The 17043-nt window shown below is 41.6% G+C and overlaps 1 protein-coding gene across 9 annotated transcripts in view; it reads left to right on the top strand.

The window, feature by feature from the left end:
* The window catches only part of DOCK8 (dedicator of cytokinesis 8), a 243357-nt gene extending 235773 nt beyond the window's left edge, over window positions 1–7584 (top strand). For 8 of the 9 annotated variants that reach the window (XM_077148339.1, XM_077148335.1, XM_077148340.1 and 5 more), the window contains 2 exons: window positions 3758–3928; window positions 4339–7583. In XM_077148339.1, coding sequence (XP_077004454.1) covers window positions 3758–3928; window positions 4339–4399 — 232 coding nt within the window. In that variant the 3' untranslated portion in view covers window positions 4400–7583. Of the gene's footprint in view, window positions 1–3757; window positions 3929–4338 lie in introns of all 9 variants that reach the window. The other variant, XM_077148343.1, reaches the window with a different exon arrangement.
* Window positions 7585–17043: the final 9459 nt, after the last annotated feature.

The raw sequence follows: 17043 nt of genomic DNA, 5'->3' as shown, positions 1-17043 counted from the left end.
AGTTTCACCCTTTGTCTCTTTAAATTTGTGGATTTGTAAGTTCACTTGGGTCAAACAGTATAAAATAAAAAGACAAAACTTTATCATATTTAAATAACATGATTTTCTTCTTTGAGACTTACCATATTATGTGGGAACCCATGAAAACATTAGTAAGTCTAATGGTCCACAAGTCAGATAACCACAATGCGCTTTAAAGATTTTCTCTTTGTCTTTAATGGTCTGCAGTTTTTCGATGACATGGCCAGATATAAATCTGTTTCTGCAGATCCTTTAGTGAAAGGCTTTGTGTCTGTTTTCAACACCTGGAGATTTATCAGCTATCTCTTTGAATATTGCTTCTCCCTTATTTTCTACTCCCTTGGAAAGTCTGTTAGATGTGGACGGGGCATCTTCATTATGATCTCCATGTCTCTTAGCCATTTTTAAAAAGTATTTTAAAATAATTTATCTCCTTGTTTATTTTCTCAGATCTATCTTCTAGTTTATTAGTTCTCCAGGTGTCTCTAGTCTGTTGTTTAACTAGTCCATTGTTTAACCTGTCCACTGAGGTTTTTCTCTTTATATTAGAGACTACGTTTTTGTTTCTAGATATATTATTTGGTTTGTTTTCAAATTCTCCTGGTGCCTCCGTTTCCACTCTCCTGGTTTTGAATACCTTCTTTAACTCTCTATATTAACTTTTTTCTCTTTACATTACTCTATTATCGTCCATTCTTACTGGGCTAATTCTACTCATTGCATCTGTTGGCTCTCCCTCATTGTGGTGATTTTCCACGTATGGTTTGTAAGTTTTCATTCTGAGCTCCTCTTCAGCAGAGGTCATTCTTTCTATGGGAGGCCCATGTGCCCTGATTGAGAAAATGTTCCCACAGAGCAACTTCACATTTGTTTCTCTCTGAGCCCTAGGGATTTCAATAATCTTGAACTGGCTTTCAAGTTAATTTCTCACCTTCAGATACCCACAATAGAGGAATGTAAATTTGTAAATGATACCCACATGTGGTGCATGCCTAGAATTTCAATTTCTTGAGGTCACTTCTTTTCCATTAATGGCCCTAAACTGACAGCAAGTTTCTATTCCCCCATTCTGGACAGCATGCAGCATTTTTCTAGACTCCCTTTCATAGATAGAATAGCTTTTCAAGACTCTGAACTATATGCAGGTGACTTTGATCCAGAGCCCCACTTTGCCTTAGCCAAAGCTCTATCACTTATCCTGTGTGGGCATTAAAACCCTTTTCACCCACCCTGCAAGAACCTAGATGTAATCCTACAGTCACAATGTGTGGCCCTGGTGACAGCTGCCACTGTTGCACCAACTCCCAATATCAATCTGGCTTTGAATTTTCTTCCTCTTCTTGCACAATGGCATTTCCTTTCTTTTCTTTTCTTTTTTTTTTAATTTTTTAATTAAAAAATGACATGTACAAAAAAACAACAACAATAAAATTCCACGTACATTTTAACAAGTAGTTATACAACAGATTTTCAAGTTTGGTATAGGTTACAGTTCCATGATTTTTCATTTATTCTTCTAGCTGCTCCATGACACTGGAGATCAAAAAGAATATCAATATATTGATTCAGCAGTCATATTCATTTGTTAAATCCTATCTTCTCTATTATACTCTTCCTTCTATTTTTTTTTCTTTTTTTTTAACATTTATACAAAAAAGCAATAAATTTCAGAGCGCACTGCAACAATTAGTTGTAGAACAGATTTCAGAGTTTGGTATGGGTTACAATTCCACAATTTTAGGTTTCTATTTCTACTGCTCTAAGGTACTGGAGACTAAAAGAAATATCAATTTACTGATTCATCACTCATACTCATTTGTTAAACCCGACCTTCTCTAATATAACTCTACCATCACCTTTGATCTTTCTCCCACTAGAGAAATACACTAGGGGTATTTGGGTTATGCCCATTCTAACTTTTTCATGTTGGAAGGGTCTGTTAATATTATGGGATAGGGAGATGGAACTAGTTGATGTCTGGAAAGGCTGGCCCCTCTGCATTTCAGGACTTATCTGTTCCAGGGACCCATCTGGAGGTTGTACCCTGGAAAGTTACCCTAGTGCATGGAACCTTTGTAGAATCTTACATATTGCCCTAGGTATTCTTTAGAATTGTCTGGAATGGTTTTGGTTGGGGTTTGGCAAGTTATGACTGTAGAAATGTCTAACTGAAACTTGTATAAGAGTGACCTCTAGAGTAGCCTCTTAACTCTATTTGAACCCTCTTAGCCACTGACACCTTATTGTTACACTTCTTTTCCCCCTTTTGGACAGTATGGCATTGTTGATCCCATGGTGCCAGGGCCAGACTCATCTCTGGGGTCATCTCCCACACTGCCAGGGAGACTTTCATCCCTGGATGTCATGTCCCATGTAGGGGGTAGGGCAGGGGGTTCACTTGCAGAATTGGGCTTCAGTAGGGTAAGTTTCTCCGATATGTACATAAGCTTCACAAGAGCAGGCCTCAAGATCAAGGCTTGGCCTATTGATTTGGGTGTCCCTAATATTTGACACAGTATCCGGGGTTTCCCCAGTGGTAAAGTTTAAAAGTTCCATATTATTTCTTCCATCCCTCAAGGGACTTTGCCAATATTTTTTGATTATCTGCTTAATATGCTCTGGGATAGTCAGGCATTACATTAAACTACACAGGATTGAAGACCCTCATTCTTATGCTGAGCTCCCTGTATTTGGATTGTTCAAATGCTCTATCCAGACAGGTTGAGTTAGATTATGTGCTACTAAAAATTTAGGTTCTGCACAAAATAAACCTTTCTTCCTTTGGTCTCAAAGAGTAGGTGAAGTTCTAAAATTCAGGCAATGTCTTCCTTACCCCTGTGTTCTGAATCACCTCAATCCTGATCTGATCAGCTTTGTTCTTATCTCCAAATAACAAGTTATACATACATAAAACAGCCCCTCAAAAGCTGGAAATAGCAATTACCACTCCAGACTAAATTTGATTGCTACAAGAGCTTACCATCTAGGCCCCGGTTTTCTTATAAGTATTTTCTAAGTGAGATCATACAATATTTGCTCTTTTGTTTCTGGCTTCTTTTGCCTCACCAAATGTCCCACATGTTTATTCACATCATCGCATGCCTCACAACTCCGTTCCTTTTTGTAGCAGCACAATGTTTCCTTTCTTTTTAAAAGAGTTTTTGCTGTGCTTTTCCCGCATTTCCATGTGTATATAGCAGTTAAGGTGTTGGATGGCATCTGTTCCATCTGCTGTGTTGCAGATGGGTCTTTTATAAGCATAATAGGTCCATTCTGCAGTGACCTGAGTTGAGTCTTAGATCCTCCATTTTCTCAAACAAGCAGCTTAACACATGGGAGCTTCAGGGACAAAACAGATAAAAATTCTGACTTTCCAGGGTTGTCATGAAGATTAAACGATAAAGTATGTGAAGCTCTTGGCATACTGCCTGGCACCTAGCAAACCAGAGGTTCCTAACTGGGGGTAGGTAGGCATCGATGTCCCCTGAGCAACTTCTCAAAAAAGAGATTCCAGAGTGGTCCCCCTAAGAGGTTCAGATTCAGTAAGCCTGGGATGGGTATCCACACATCTGTAGTTTGAAAAGTCCCACAGGTGACCCTGATATCCCACCAGGTTTGAATCACTCTTAGAAGTTCACCAGAAACCTTAGAGTAATATTATCCCCAAATCTCTAAGCATTTCACATTTGTATGAAATAGAACCTCATTTTCTCCTCACCCTGATTTTTCACCTCAGGTGTGGTGAGGCTGTCGAAAAAAACAAGCATCTCATCACAGCAGACCAGAGAGAATATCAGCAAGAGCTCAAAAAGAACTACAACAAACTGAAAGAGAACCTCAGACCAATGATCGAGCGGAAAATTCCCGAACTCTACAAGCCAATATTCAGAGTTGAGAGTCAAAAGAGGTAAGGACAGGGCCGAGGAAGCCTCTTCCAGGGAATGAAAGATAGTGCTTTGGGCCCAGCAAATGAGGGCATGCTCGGCTGCGCTCCAGTGGTGGGAGCGGAACTCGGACTCAAGAGAAGCCGCCCATAGTGATCCCTTCTGCTTTGATCCCCTGTGTGTCTTGTTGACCTCTCCGGGACTCCTTGTGTTGGCTTTCTGCCAGCAGTCTTCCCGGGGCAGAATTCCCACGTGTGTTTTTTCTGGCGCAGTGTGAAGGGATCTCAGCCCCTTCGCCGATTGTCTTCTTTACTGAGTTCTCCACGACTGATATGTTTCTCTGGTGGGTGATTGTTTTTTCTCCTCTCCTTCTTTTTAAGGGACTAATTGATCTTTCCCACTTCTGATTTCTCTTTCTCTCTATTAATTTCAGAGACTCCTTCCACAGATCTAGTTTCAGGAAATGTGAAACCCAGTTGTCACAGGGCAGCTAAGAAAAGCTGTCTTCACCTACAGAGACTGAGGCCCTGCGACCCCGGAGAAAGACTTCCTGGTACTTACAGAGTAGGGCATCGGCCCCGCAGGACACACCACATGCTCTCCAACCAGCAGCACTCTGGAAGCTTCGGGATCTACAGGACCACGGGAATTACATGAAATGGACTCTGGCCAGATTTGGGTCCTTTTGGGGGGTGTGGGTGGGGGCGGAGGGTGGTTAATGAGGGGTCTGTGTATTTATTAAAGCACCTTTTTCACAAGATTGTATAAAATCTTAAGGCATCAGCAGCTTCTCCTGCTCAATGGTCAGTCATTGTCTGTTTGGAGAGATGACTTCCTCCCGCTTACATTTAGATTCACAGAATTAATCCAAATTGCCTGAGGAAAATTGGAAAAGTTGTCCATCAATCTGTTTCAAGTGGACTTCACTTATCCTCTCTTTATGGGAAGGGAGGATGAGCTTGGGGGAGTCAGAAATATTTTCAATAAATCTTGTGAGGGGGAAAAGAGGCCTCACTAAAAATAAAAAATCATGATGCTTAGGAGTTTAGGGATAGATTCTTTGTGAATTTGTCACCCTTTTGATAACGGCAGACTAATTGTTGTATAATTATGTTTGCTTTACTGTTACTATTATGTTAAATTAACGTGTGTCATAGAAGAACACATTCAAAGCACTGAGTTAGGAGCTATATGGTACTCTGAACAGTCACCCAAAATTGAGGACATTGCATTCACTTCATTTCAAACAATTTTCCTATAATCTGTTGCAATTTTTCTTTTCATATGCTCACATGCTCTTCATTTTCCCTCTCTGGGACCACATTTAATTTATAAAAGGATAATAGCTCTTCTTTCATTTCCAACCGCTGTGCTGTCCCTCAGCATATGTACAAAATAAATATATTCAGTTTTGATTATTTTGGCAATGTGTTTTAGGAGAAAGATGAACAAAGTTATTATTTGAAAATTAAATTATATATTTTTAATATGAATGATTATCTTCATTGGTACTAAAAATGTAATAAGAATTGCAAGCAAAACATTCCTCTTGCAATTCTTGTTTTTCATCTTGACAACTCTGAAAGTTTTTTAAAGCACTTCAGAAAAGAAGAAGAAAGATGCCTGACTGGGGACTTATTCCAACAGTGCTTTCTAGGGTAGCTCCTCTTATGCAATATTTAATCCTGGTCGTCATGAGAGAATATTTAGTTTGGTTTTTCCAGAATCTTGTGTTCTGCAACCACCAGGTCTGCATTAATTTATATTTTGAATGAGGACATCTAAGAAAATAACTAAAACTTACTAGTTTAAGCATCAATACTTTTTCTTTTCTTAGTCATTTGGAGCAGCACTTTTTCTAAAGTGTATTATATACTTACTACTCCCTTAAGTGGGTACACGTGACATAATTGAGTACCTCCTTTTTGGAAGACACTGTGTGAGACATAAGTTTATAAACTATTGCTCCTGCCCCCTGAAAATCTCTCAGGTTAGTGAGTGAGATCATGTGTATGTATGTAGTCACAATACAAAATGATAAGAAGAGGGGTTTTAGAATGTCACCTTTTCTGAGTGACTAAGGGATGGTTATCATTGTCAACACCCATTATGATCTGTCCTAAAACAATAATGGTTAGAAGCTCTAGGTTATGTAAGGCTGGCTGTTAACCCTAATAGTCCTAATAACTCTAATATCCTAAGATATTCCTGGTTAAATATCCCCTGCTTTTAGATACCTAGTATCCCTTTTTCATTTTGTTTTTTTTTGTAGTCTCTCTTGCACCATGGAAGCTGCCACTGGCTTCATGAGTGCAAACTGTGTTCATTGCTGCATTTTATCCCCCAACCCATGCTCAACACATAGAAGTCACTCAATAAATATTGAATGAATGAACGGTAAATCTGCTTCTAGAACAGCACTGTCCGATAGAAATCTAATGCAAGCCACATAGGTAATTCTAAATTTTCTAATAGCTACATTTTTTTAAAAAAAGTAAAAAGAAAGTTTTTTTAACCCAGTACATATGGGCGGTGTGATGGTGGCTCCGTGGCAGAATTCTCACCTGCCATGCCAGAGACCCAGGTTTGATTCCCAGTGCCTGCTCATGCTAAAAATATATATATATAATATATAATCATTGAAATATGTAATCAATATAAAAAGCATTGAGATATTTTACATTCTTTTTTTCATACTAAGTCTTCAAAATAGGGTGAGTATTACACACTTACCAGCACACCTCATTTCGGATTAGTCACATTTCAAGTGCTTAATAGCCACACGTGGCTACTGTCTACCATATTGGATAATGCAGTTGTAGACGCTTCCAACATTTCTCACACAAGGCCTCTGATCTGTGGTCTCAGAATATAGATAACCCAAGTAGTGAGAAGAATGTTTAAAGTAAGAATGACTGGGTTTATTCTTGCTCTCTCTTCTGCTTGAGAGCCCTGTGGGCTTGCCTAGGAGCGAAGCTTGCAAGTTGGGGAATACAGACTTGGCAACATGGGTTTTGGCTGCCCATACCCCTGGGTTAGCTTCAATTTTTCTCCTCAGTTCCAACTAGTTTAGCTGTTCTTTAACAGTTATTAATAAAGTAAGGGCATTACTATACACATTTAATTAGTGGCATAAATAAAGAACTTTGGTACTGATCCTCTGATTATATATTCTAAATATGGGGTTAGGAAAAAAGCATTTTAAACATTCTTAAGAGTAAAACAAATTAGGCTGTTAGTTTCTGAAAATTAGAGAAATCGAATATCCATGATAGCCATCTTGAGTTTATTTTGGAAACCTTTCTATAAAAGCTTATCAGGGAATTTTCTGAGTAGCTTTATGTCTCTCCTCCCTCAACAAGATGAAGATTGCAATGTCACTATCTCATGAGAATCTCAGGAAAATAAAACATGACTATTCTGCATAGACCTGATCATGTTTGTCATGCCACACATTGTCTTACACTCCGCGATTCCATTCTGTAAGGGATGCTTCCATGACAATAGATTTGTTTCTAAAGGAAAACAAGTTTTAGAGCAGTCTTTGTGATTGCAAGTATGTTTTTAAAGACAGGGAACCGTTTTTTTGCTTTGAATGTATTTTTAAATGCTTGTTATTGCAAATGTTGTAAAGCTACTATTGATTAAGTATTATTTTGCAAAAAAAAAAAAAAAAAAAAAACTAAAGGTTTAAATACATTCCCAGAATGCTGGGTATGTCCACAAATGTCCTGTGTATTCTTTTGGGGCACTTAAGGCAGTGCTTCCCGCGCTTTTTCTCATGATGGGTACAAAGTTATCTGTTGCTGCATATAACAAATTACTCCAAAACTCCTCGTCAATTTAAAACAACGATAAACATTTGTTATCTCAACCCAGTTTCTCTGGGACAGGAATTCAGAAGTGGCTCAGCTGGCCAGTGTGACTTGAGGGCTTTCATGAGAAAGAGGTCAAGATGTTGGCTAGAGCTGCAGGCATCTGAAGGCTTGACAGAGGCCAAAGGATCCGATTCCAAGGCCGCTCCCCACATGGCTGGAAGTTGGCATTGTTTGTTGATGGGAGACCTCAATTCCTCCCCATTTGGGCCTCTCTCCTGACTGCTTGAGTGTCCTCCTGAAATGGCAGCTGACTTTCTCTAGGATAAGCAATCCGAGAGGAGCAAGGCAGAAGTGGCAATGTCTTGTGATGTAGCTTTAGAAGTCATCACTCTTATGTCCACCACATTCTGTTTTTTTAGAACAGTCACCAAATACACAGCCCACATTCAAGGGGAGGGGGATTCATCTTTACATTTCAAACAGAGGGGTTTTAAAGGACTTTGAACACATTTTAAAACTTCCATAATTAGGCACATTAAAAATTTATATTTGTTGTCTCCCTGGGGTAAATGGAGATGACCAGCCCTAGATCTCTGACTACCCTGAGTCCTTCTCAGAGGGCTGAGGCAGTCAACATCGAGGCATATCTATAACCAAGCATACCAGTGCACCATGACACATCACTTAGAAAGCTCTAGCTTATGGGTAGGTCTCAGTTGAGAATCTTTTAGTTATAAGTGCTGAAAAACCAAACTCAAATCAGTATTTTTAAACAAGGTGGGAGAGTTTATTGACTCAACATAATAATCCAGAGGTAGTATTCGGCTTGGGACCCACGCATGTCATCTCTGCTTTTTTCAGTCCATTTCATCTCTGCTTCCTCGTGGTTGGCTCCATTCTCAGGCTTCCGGCAGTGGTCCCTGGAATTCAAGGCTCTTCCTTCATATCTAAAGCAGTGCTGAGACTCATCCTCATTCCACTGAGCTTCACGAAGAAAAGAACATCTGCATCCTAGCATTCCCAGTGGAATTCCTTATTCACTCTGCTTGGAGTGGCTCATGCAAATCAACATTCTCTCCTTGAGCCAGCAGCTGGATAGATACCACTTGAACCACACAGCTGACAGTGGGGGTTGATGAGTCCTCAGGGAACCAGGAAGAAAGAGGAGAGGAAGCTAAACAAACCACAGGAGTTCACTATAGGACACTTTGCTTTAAAGCAGCCCTGCATTCAGAAGAACAAATCTGTATGGAGTCCAGGGTTACAGTTTATTTAGTACACTACTCACGGCTACCAACCTGGCAGGAAGACCCCCAGGAGGGGACAGGAAGGGGACATCCAGTATGAAGAAGGAGGACTAAAGCTCATCATAGCCTAAACTAGAGTGGGGACTAGGATAGATGGCTGGGGTGTCACTGCTGTACCAGTAGTTCATCCTCTGAAGAATCTTGCCAGAAATGGTGCGAATAATCAGGGATCAGAACTGTAAGGGAGAGGGGATGGTAGAAGAAGAGAGAGAGAAACAAGGAAATTGAAGGAAATAAGATTTGAGTGAAAAATGTCAAGCATCAGAAATGTGTCTTTTACTCATCATTGTATCCCTGTGCCCACAGTGATTGCTCAGTGTGCGTTAGTAAATGACTTAAGTAAAAACCACAGGTGGGCATTACTACACTTATTAATCATCAGTGATGATTTCTGCCAGGCTGTTCCTTTCCTGCAGCTCTGGGCTAAAAGCAGCACCTAAAAGAGGATAGAACCCAGAGGCTTGGCTCCCTTTTTGCCCAACGCATGGATAAGAATTAAGAGGATTTTTCTCTTTTCTGCTGCTTGTCCTTGAATCATCCTAGGCTCTATCCTTACTCTGTGAGGTTAAACCCAACCTCACAGAGCCTAATGAAAGAAATCAAATCTCTAATGGTCACTAAATTTTCAGTCTTAAATTTACTGAAGAAAATGAAGCACAGCCTCAGTTGAAACTCTTTGGAGAAACTCTACATAACCCTGGATCTAAGTCCTTAATACTGCAGCCCACCTTTGGTAAGTACTGCCCTCTCCGGAATGAGTTCCAACTTTGATTTTTGTGGCAATCACTTGACAGCTAAATGGCTTTCACCTTTAATTTTTCCCACAGATTGGAAGATTACAAATCAATAATGACAAGGATAAGGGAGCAAATTCCAAGACGTTAGAGCTCTGAAAAGTCCAGTTGGGAGACCAGCTCCCCCCACTTGTCCCTCATCAGTTCCTTTATGCAATGATAGAACACGATATGAATGAATAAATTCTTGTTATTCAACAGGATGATCAGGAGTATTAGTGAGTAATAAAGAAGGCTGTGTGACTGCCCAAAGTCCCCGCACTAAGAAGCAGAAGTCTTGGTTTCTTCTTTTTCCACTTTCTAGCCTTGTGACTCGGGCCCTGTTCCTTTACTTCTCAGGCCCTGTTCCTTTACTTCTCAGAGTTCAGGTTCGATCACTGTGAGACACGGATAGGAGTTACTCTGCCCTTCTGCTGAGGGAATCCAATGAGATAATTAATGCATGAGAACCTGCTTTGGAAACTCAGAAGTACTGCCCAAAATGTAAAGTAGCACCATTTACAACTGACACCTCCGGAAAATTCACCAGCTCCACCCCCACCCCCATAGGTTGCATGTGCTGCTGGCAACATTAATAAAAATCCAGTCAACGGTGCAGGCAGGACAGAGGCCTGACTTACCGGGAAAATGAATGCCTGGCCTATTCGACTTAAGGTACCAGTTCATATTGTCTGGCAAAGGCCAAACCGCGAGAGCCTCGCGGTAGGAGGAAGAACTGGCATCAGCCGAACACAACTGGCACCTGGAAACCCACCCCGACCCTGCTCGGGTCGCCTCTTTTAGAGCATGTTTCCAGTGCATTCCTCCGGAAGGTAAATACACGTATTCCAACAGCCCACCTGTGTCCACCCAGCCTGTAAATGCTCCCTGAGGGTATCAAAGCACACCGACTTCCATTTGAAACAAAGCCACGGGGAGGCAAGTTTCTCAGTTAATAATAAGGAGGAAAGAGCGGGCTTGGCAGTCATGCCGGCCTTACAATAATTAAGCTGACGTTGCTCGTTTAAAAGCGCGGGTTTGTCTGCAGCCTCCCCGGCTCCTCCCCAGCAGCTACACCAGTGCAGCCAGGACGCGAAAGTCTGTCTCTAAGATGCATATTAAGCAAACAGCTTCTAAAGAGGATTGCGTGCAACCCCAGCAATTAATTAAGAAACGCGATGGTCCTAATTCACCGAGAAGTCAGCGAAGGGCGCCGCAGGAAGCACAGCCGCTGCGACTTAAAGAAGTCAAGCGGGGGAGAAAAAAAAAAAGAAGAAGAAATCAACTGCCCGGCTCCCACGGCCCACCTCCCCGGGTTTTTTATTGCGCATGCGTATGGGGCCTGCTTTGGCGTCCGAAAGAAAAGCGCTTGAGCTAAGCCAGCAGTCGGGTGGGTGACTGGGAAGTAGGGAAAGTGAGATGCCGCGCAGCTCGAGCGGAGAGATTCAGAGAGGCTCGGGAGTCTTTTTTTTCTCAGCAGTTGTGAAGCTGCAGAAAAAGGTAGTCGAAGTGCGAATCAAGCCCATGAAAACTTTTCATGCCAAACGGTCAGAGTCCTAAAATCCCCTTCCTGAACCACCTTCGGTTGGAAACCCAAAATGCGCAACTAAATGTGTATCTGGAATGAAAGGGTGAGTGAGACGTGGGTTAGGGGAGTGGGCCGCAGTGATGTCTCCAGAGGGGAACCTTCACCTGTGCACAGACTTGGTTTTCACCTACCTGGCCTAAGATCGTGGTGACAAGCTCACGCAGTTGAGAGGGAAAGCCGGACAGCCTTTCCTGCAGAGCTGAGGGAATGAGACACAGTGCCTGCCCTCAGCGCCCCCACTCCAGGGAGCCGACATGTATGTCCCCGCAGTGGTTAGGAGTGAAAGAGACCCCGTCCCCCATTGCACTTGTGCCCCAACTCCAAACTCAGGGCAGGTGGATCTTCCACTCAGCACCTGCTCCTTAAAACGTCCTTTTGTTTTCCACACACACACTCCTGTCTTTCATTTTAGTTTTGTCTGTTATAGGACTGTCTATTTGACTGGAAGTTCCATGAGGGCAGGAGCTGTTCCTCCCACCCCCGTTTTTTTTTTAATCAGGGGAGAGATTTGAAGTTCAGGAAGTTTATATCCTAGTAGATAATACTAGCCGTCTTGAGTAGTTAAGACGTAGCTGTTTGTAGCTGGCATTATACAGGCAAGGAGAATTTAAATTTTCCTGAGCCTATTTTATGTGACAAGAATCATTCCCAAGCCCTGCTTTCAGCCTTCCCACCAGGAACTGAGTCCTGATAGCTCTCTTTCAATGTTAAGCAGCAAGTTACTGTATAAAAAGAGGGGTTAATCGTACAAAGTCAGAAGTCTTGCAGAAATGAGGGGTAGCTGTACCTCAGGAAAGTGAAAGTGAGAGAAACTCTCAGGGATCATATTAGCTTCCTGGACCAATCAGCCATGGCCTGGGGGGAAGACAGGGGACCAGGTCACTCAGAACAGACAATTGCCCTTTCCAGAGATGGTGAGCATGGCTCACTCTCCACAAGGGGCTGTGGATAGGGTGGGTGATATAACCTGCCAGAAATGCTTTTATTTACCAGCTGTTTATGAAATGCCAATAATTATGTGCAAGGTGTTTGGGCCTATTGGGGATATCACCGTGCCCCTAGGGGATAAAGGCCTGTTTTATTTCCACTGCCGGAAAGCAATATACCAGAACGGCTTTTAAAAAGGGAATTTATTAAGTTGCAAGTTTACAGTTCGAAGGCCATGAAAATGTCCAAATTAAGGTATCCAGAGAAAGAAACCTTAACTCCAAAGACAGGGCCGATGAAGTTTGGGGTTTCTCTCAGCTGGGAGGGCATATGGGGACGTCTGCTGATTTTCTCTCCCAATTTTCCGCGTTTTCCTTCTGCATCACCAAAGGTGTCTGTGTGGACTCTGTCAGCACTGAAGCTTTTTCCAAAATGGTTCCCTCTTAAAGGGCTCCAGTAAGCAACCCCACTTTGCATGGGTGGAGATACATTTCCATGGAAACCATCTAATCAAAAGTTGCCACCCACAATTGGGTGGGTCACATCTCCATGGAAACAATAAAAAGGACCCCACCTTGCAGTAATGAATCAGGATTAAAGAGCATGGCTCTTCTGGGGTACACAACAGTTTCAAACTGACACAGGACCCTTTGTTTTGAGTCACATAAGGGTATTTGTTGCTAACTCTAGTTGAAGGGGAAGGAGCAGGAGAGATCAAGGATTTATTTTTACTGTTTCTTTTGACCAGAGTCAGTCCTGATCCCTTCTGGTTGACTCGCATGTACTCATATGGCTAGCAACACCCACCTACAATGGAGGTGGGAGAATGCATCCCTTTACTAAAATGTCAATTAACTTCAAAAAATGGCTGAGTGAAGAATGACCAAAAATTGTGACTTTATCTTACTTGCTTCTGTCCCAGTCTGGAGAAGACAGCAGACTTAGGACCTCAGAGGAGGGAGTCCTACATGGACCTCTCTCCTCAATATGCTTCCCTCCCTCTCTCTACCCACTTTACAGTTCTTTCTTTCAAGCTCTCAGTCCATCTGGGGTGTGTCCAGAGAATGATCTTGCATCGAGAAGGAACAAGAGTTAACTTCAGCATTATATTAAGCCAAAGTTAATTAAAAGGCCAAAACAGCTGTCCCTATGAGATGGCACCTAACAAAAACAGACTTTCTATTTATATTATTCAGTTTTGAATTTTCTTTCCCAAGCCTTCCTGAATGTAATCAAGGGTTGATTGAGTGTGTAGGTAGGTGCCTGACTGGCCATGTGTCTGTCTGCCTGTGGGTGGTGAACTCATCCCTGTAAACCAACAATGAGATCAAGGTTTCTTTATGCTAAGAGAAAGGTAGCACAGAGATGATGCTGAGCAGGAAAACAATATAGATTATTGTTTATGAGCACAAGCTCCAGAGTTAAACACACTGAGGTTCAGTTCCTAGTCCTGCCTTTTACTCATTAGTGATGTTGGGCAAATTGATTAACTGAGTAAGCCTGAGTTTCTCACTTAGTCTGTAAAATGAAGTTCTGTGAAGACTAAATGAGTCAGTGCATGTGATACATTCGACAAGGTGCCAGACTACAGACCAGGGCTTAAAAAATGTCAGCTATTCTTATATCTGATGAACAAAAGAAAGTAAATGTTTCTCCTTTGATTCACCCTGCCTTTTCCCTGGTGTCCTCTCTGTAAAAAGTGCATTGTGTAATTTCCTTGTCTTTGCTCCTTCTCCCACCATCTGCCTTTTTATGGTCCTCTCGCGCTGTCCGTTCACACTTTTTCCCTCTCTGTCCCCACACTCCCTCACTTTCCTCCCCTGAGTTGTGGTTGAGCAGGTGGAAAACCAGAGGAGGACAAAAGGCAGAGAGACACTGGTGGCAGGGTGAGAGTGGAACTCTGTGGGACTGCCTGGGGCCGTGACCAGGGTCTTGACTTCCCCATCTGGGAGGATGCGATTTTGCCAGGACTCCTACGTTGGAAGAAACCTCGGCCAGGATCTGAAGATGTCCAAACTCATTATTTAACGGGTGAGAAACTAAGTCATAGAGAGGTCCTTAACTCCCAGGGCATTGGCTAAGCCTGAGCAAGAACCCAGGTCTCCTGATTTCTAATCCAAAAGAAAAGGAAACCCCCATCCCATGTTTCCACTGTAACCAGGACCTCTTGTCTTTCCAAAGCATTTTCCTTTCTTTCCTAGTCCATTGCCGAAAATATCAAATTGGACCAAGATTTTGACCATGATGGACTTCATTCTGTATATACTAAGGTACTTATCTCACTGGTCTGCAGTAAAAATAACATTAATTGAGAGCCTTGCCATTTGTTTTGCGTTTACTGTTGTCTAAGCAGTGTGTTAAGCACCAACATTATCTTAGTTAATGGGTCTTTTTGTATTTAAAACTTTTACATTGATATTGTGAATTACTGATTATACACATAGAATGGGATGATTATATGTTAGAAATGTTTGTGTTTCTTTGTCGTCATATTTTTTAAAATTTAAAATTAATAAAAAAAATTAAAGGAAAAAAAACTTTTACATTTGTAGAATTTGAATAAACTTCTGACTTCTAAGCCAAAAGAAACAAAAACAAAAAAGAGAAAAAGGTGTTTTCTGAAAGTTTTTTTGACCAAATTAATCCAATTAGTAGTAGCTCCATTACATTGTACAAGTTACTTTTTGTAAGCCTCAGTTTCTCATCTGCTAAATGGGGATCTACAGAGTTGTTGTAAAGTTTTAAAGCACATTTATCTGACACTAAATGGTCAATAAATAATTATTATCATTCTATTTTACAATTTGTGCACAGATTGACAGGGAGTTTAGGTAATAGGTGGGAAGGAAAAGGACATTATTGAAAGTTTGAAAAATTATAATGAGGATAATATGTTTTAAATACATTTTTCTCTTTCATATTATGTGAATGACTTTTCCCCTGATCAACCTGGGTATCTCTGTCTCAGGGCCAACTGAGATTTTTATAGCAGGGATGCAGAGAGAAAGAAAAAGAATAGGTCTTGATTTTGACTTGCAGTGTTGAGTTTCTAGAAGATAATTTGTAAAAATCAGACATTGTAGAAAAAGTAAAGGATTTTCTAAATTCTTATATCTTCCATTAACATATCAAGGGTCAGAACAGTGGACCTGGATTTTAAGCCATTAATAGAGGGAACTGAGTAGTGGCATATAGGGTGTCCATGCCACACAAAAGATGGGAGATGTTTCTTTCAAATCAGAGGAATGGCAGGAGAAGAGAAGACAGAGATGAGAAGGGAAAAAGGAGTCATGTATGTACTGACTTCTCTACTCAGGGCTGAGATCAGAGGGTGACAAGTGGCAGAGAAATTGAAAAGAAGATACCCTGAAAGGAAAGGGAGTCTGTGGCTGCTCCTCATTTGAAACTCAGGTAAGGACCACTACACAAGTGACGCCTGCCAAAATGTGCTGAAGGAGAATACAAGTAACAGACAGCATCGTTCTCAGGCATATGGTTGGCGGGAGCTCCTTTGAGTGTCCTCTGCCCCAGGTGGCCCAGAAAGGACCAAGACATCTCCACACATCCTAGAGAAGGTGGACGCAACTGAGTTGACTCCTAGGGCTGCTGTGGCAAGCGATGGGCTGGCCAGCCTACACCAGTGACCAGGTGAAGGATGTGGCTGAGACACAGGGGGTTCTGCAGGACCACCAAGAGCCAAGGTGAGGGCTTGGGGCAAGTCACAAGAGAGGAACATTGAGGCTTGACCGAGCAGAACAACCCAATTTCCCCAACCACGGATGTCAGCAGTACAAGTCTGCCAGTGCCCAGAGATATTGCTAAAAATGCCAGCATCAACTCTGATCACCACACAAGGTTCAGGGTATGCAAATCAAAAGCACACACTGTCTCTTTTACTGCTGCAAAGTCACACACCCACCATCCCAATACACCAAGCCATCTTGGAAGGAAGACAGGAAATAATAAAAGATCAACCATTTACCTTTTTTTAAAAAAACAGAACTCTTTAAACTGAAACCTCTTTCATACCCAAAGAGATTAAAATACAATTAATGGTTGGTGAAAGCAGAGGGAGCCTAAGAGGAAGTTTTGGTCAGTTGTGGAAAACAAATGAGCCACATTTACTCTGCACAACTGAATGTTGTTTGACAAATTTTTGACCTCATTATATAACAGGGAAAACAATTCACCCATAATTCTACTAAGCTGAATAAATATTACATGTTTAAGGTATTTCTTTTCTACCTGTCCTGCTCATGCATGATTATTTTAGATAGTTGCAACACATATGATCCACATAATTTTTTTCATGCTATTTTAAAAATTCATCAAAATCGCTCTTCATGCTGCTAAGTGGTCTTCATAATTAATGGATGCATAAGCTGCTAGTCAAAACTCTGGCTGTTGCAAGTAAAATAAACCCCCTAGCTTAAAGAAAAAGGGGATTTAATGAGCACATACTGGGGTTGCTCACAGAGTCCGAATGGAACTTGAGGAACCAGGCAACCTTGGCACTTGACTGCTGGGAGCCGGGGGCTTGATATCACCTGAGCACTTTACTGCTCATCCTTCTTCTGAGCTTCTCCACATGATGGGTACCATGTCCACCTGCAAATATATATGGGGTCTTAATCATATGAGTCACTACCAAAATGGAGGACAAAATCCTTCCAACCCAAACATCTATGGAAAGGACTTTGGACTGGTTTGGATCATGTGCCCATC

The sequence above is a fragment of the Tamandua tetradactyla genome, chromosome 2 (assembly GCF_023851605.1).
Source record: "Tamandua tetradactyla isolate mTamTet1 chromosome 2, mTamTet1.pri, whole genome shotgun sequence".
NCBI classification, from domain to species: Eukaryota; Metazoa; Chordata; class Mammalia; order Pilosa; family Myrmecophagidae; genus Tamandua; species Tamandua tetradactyla.
The sequence above is the reverse complement of the archived record's forward strand: the minus strand, read 5'-3'. Positions and strand labels throughout refer to the sequence as shown.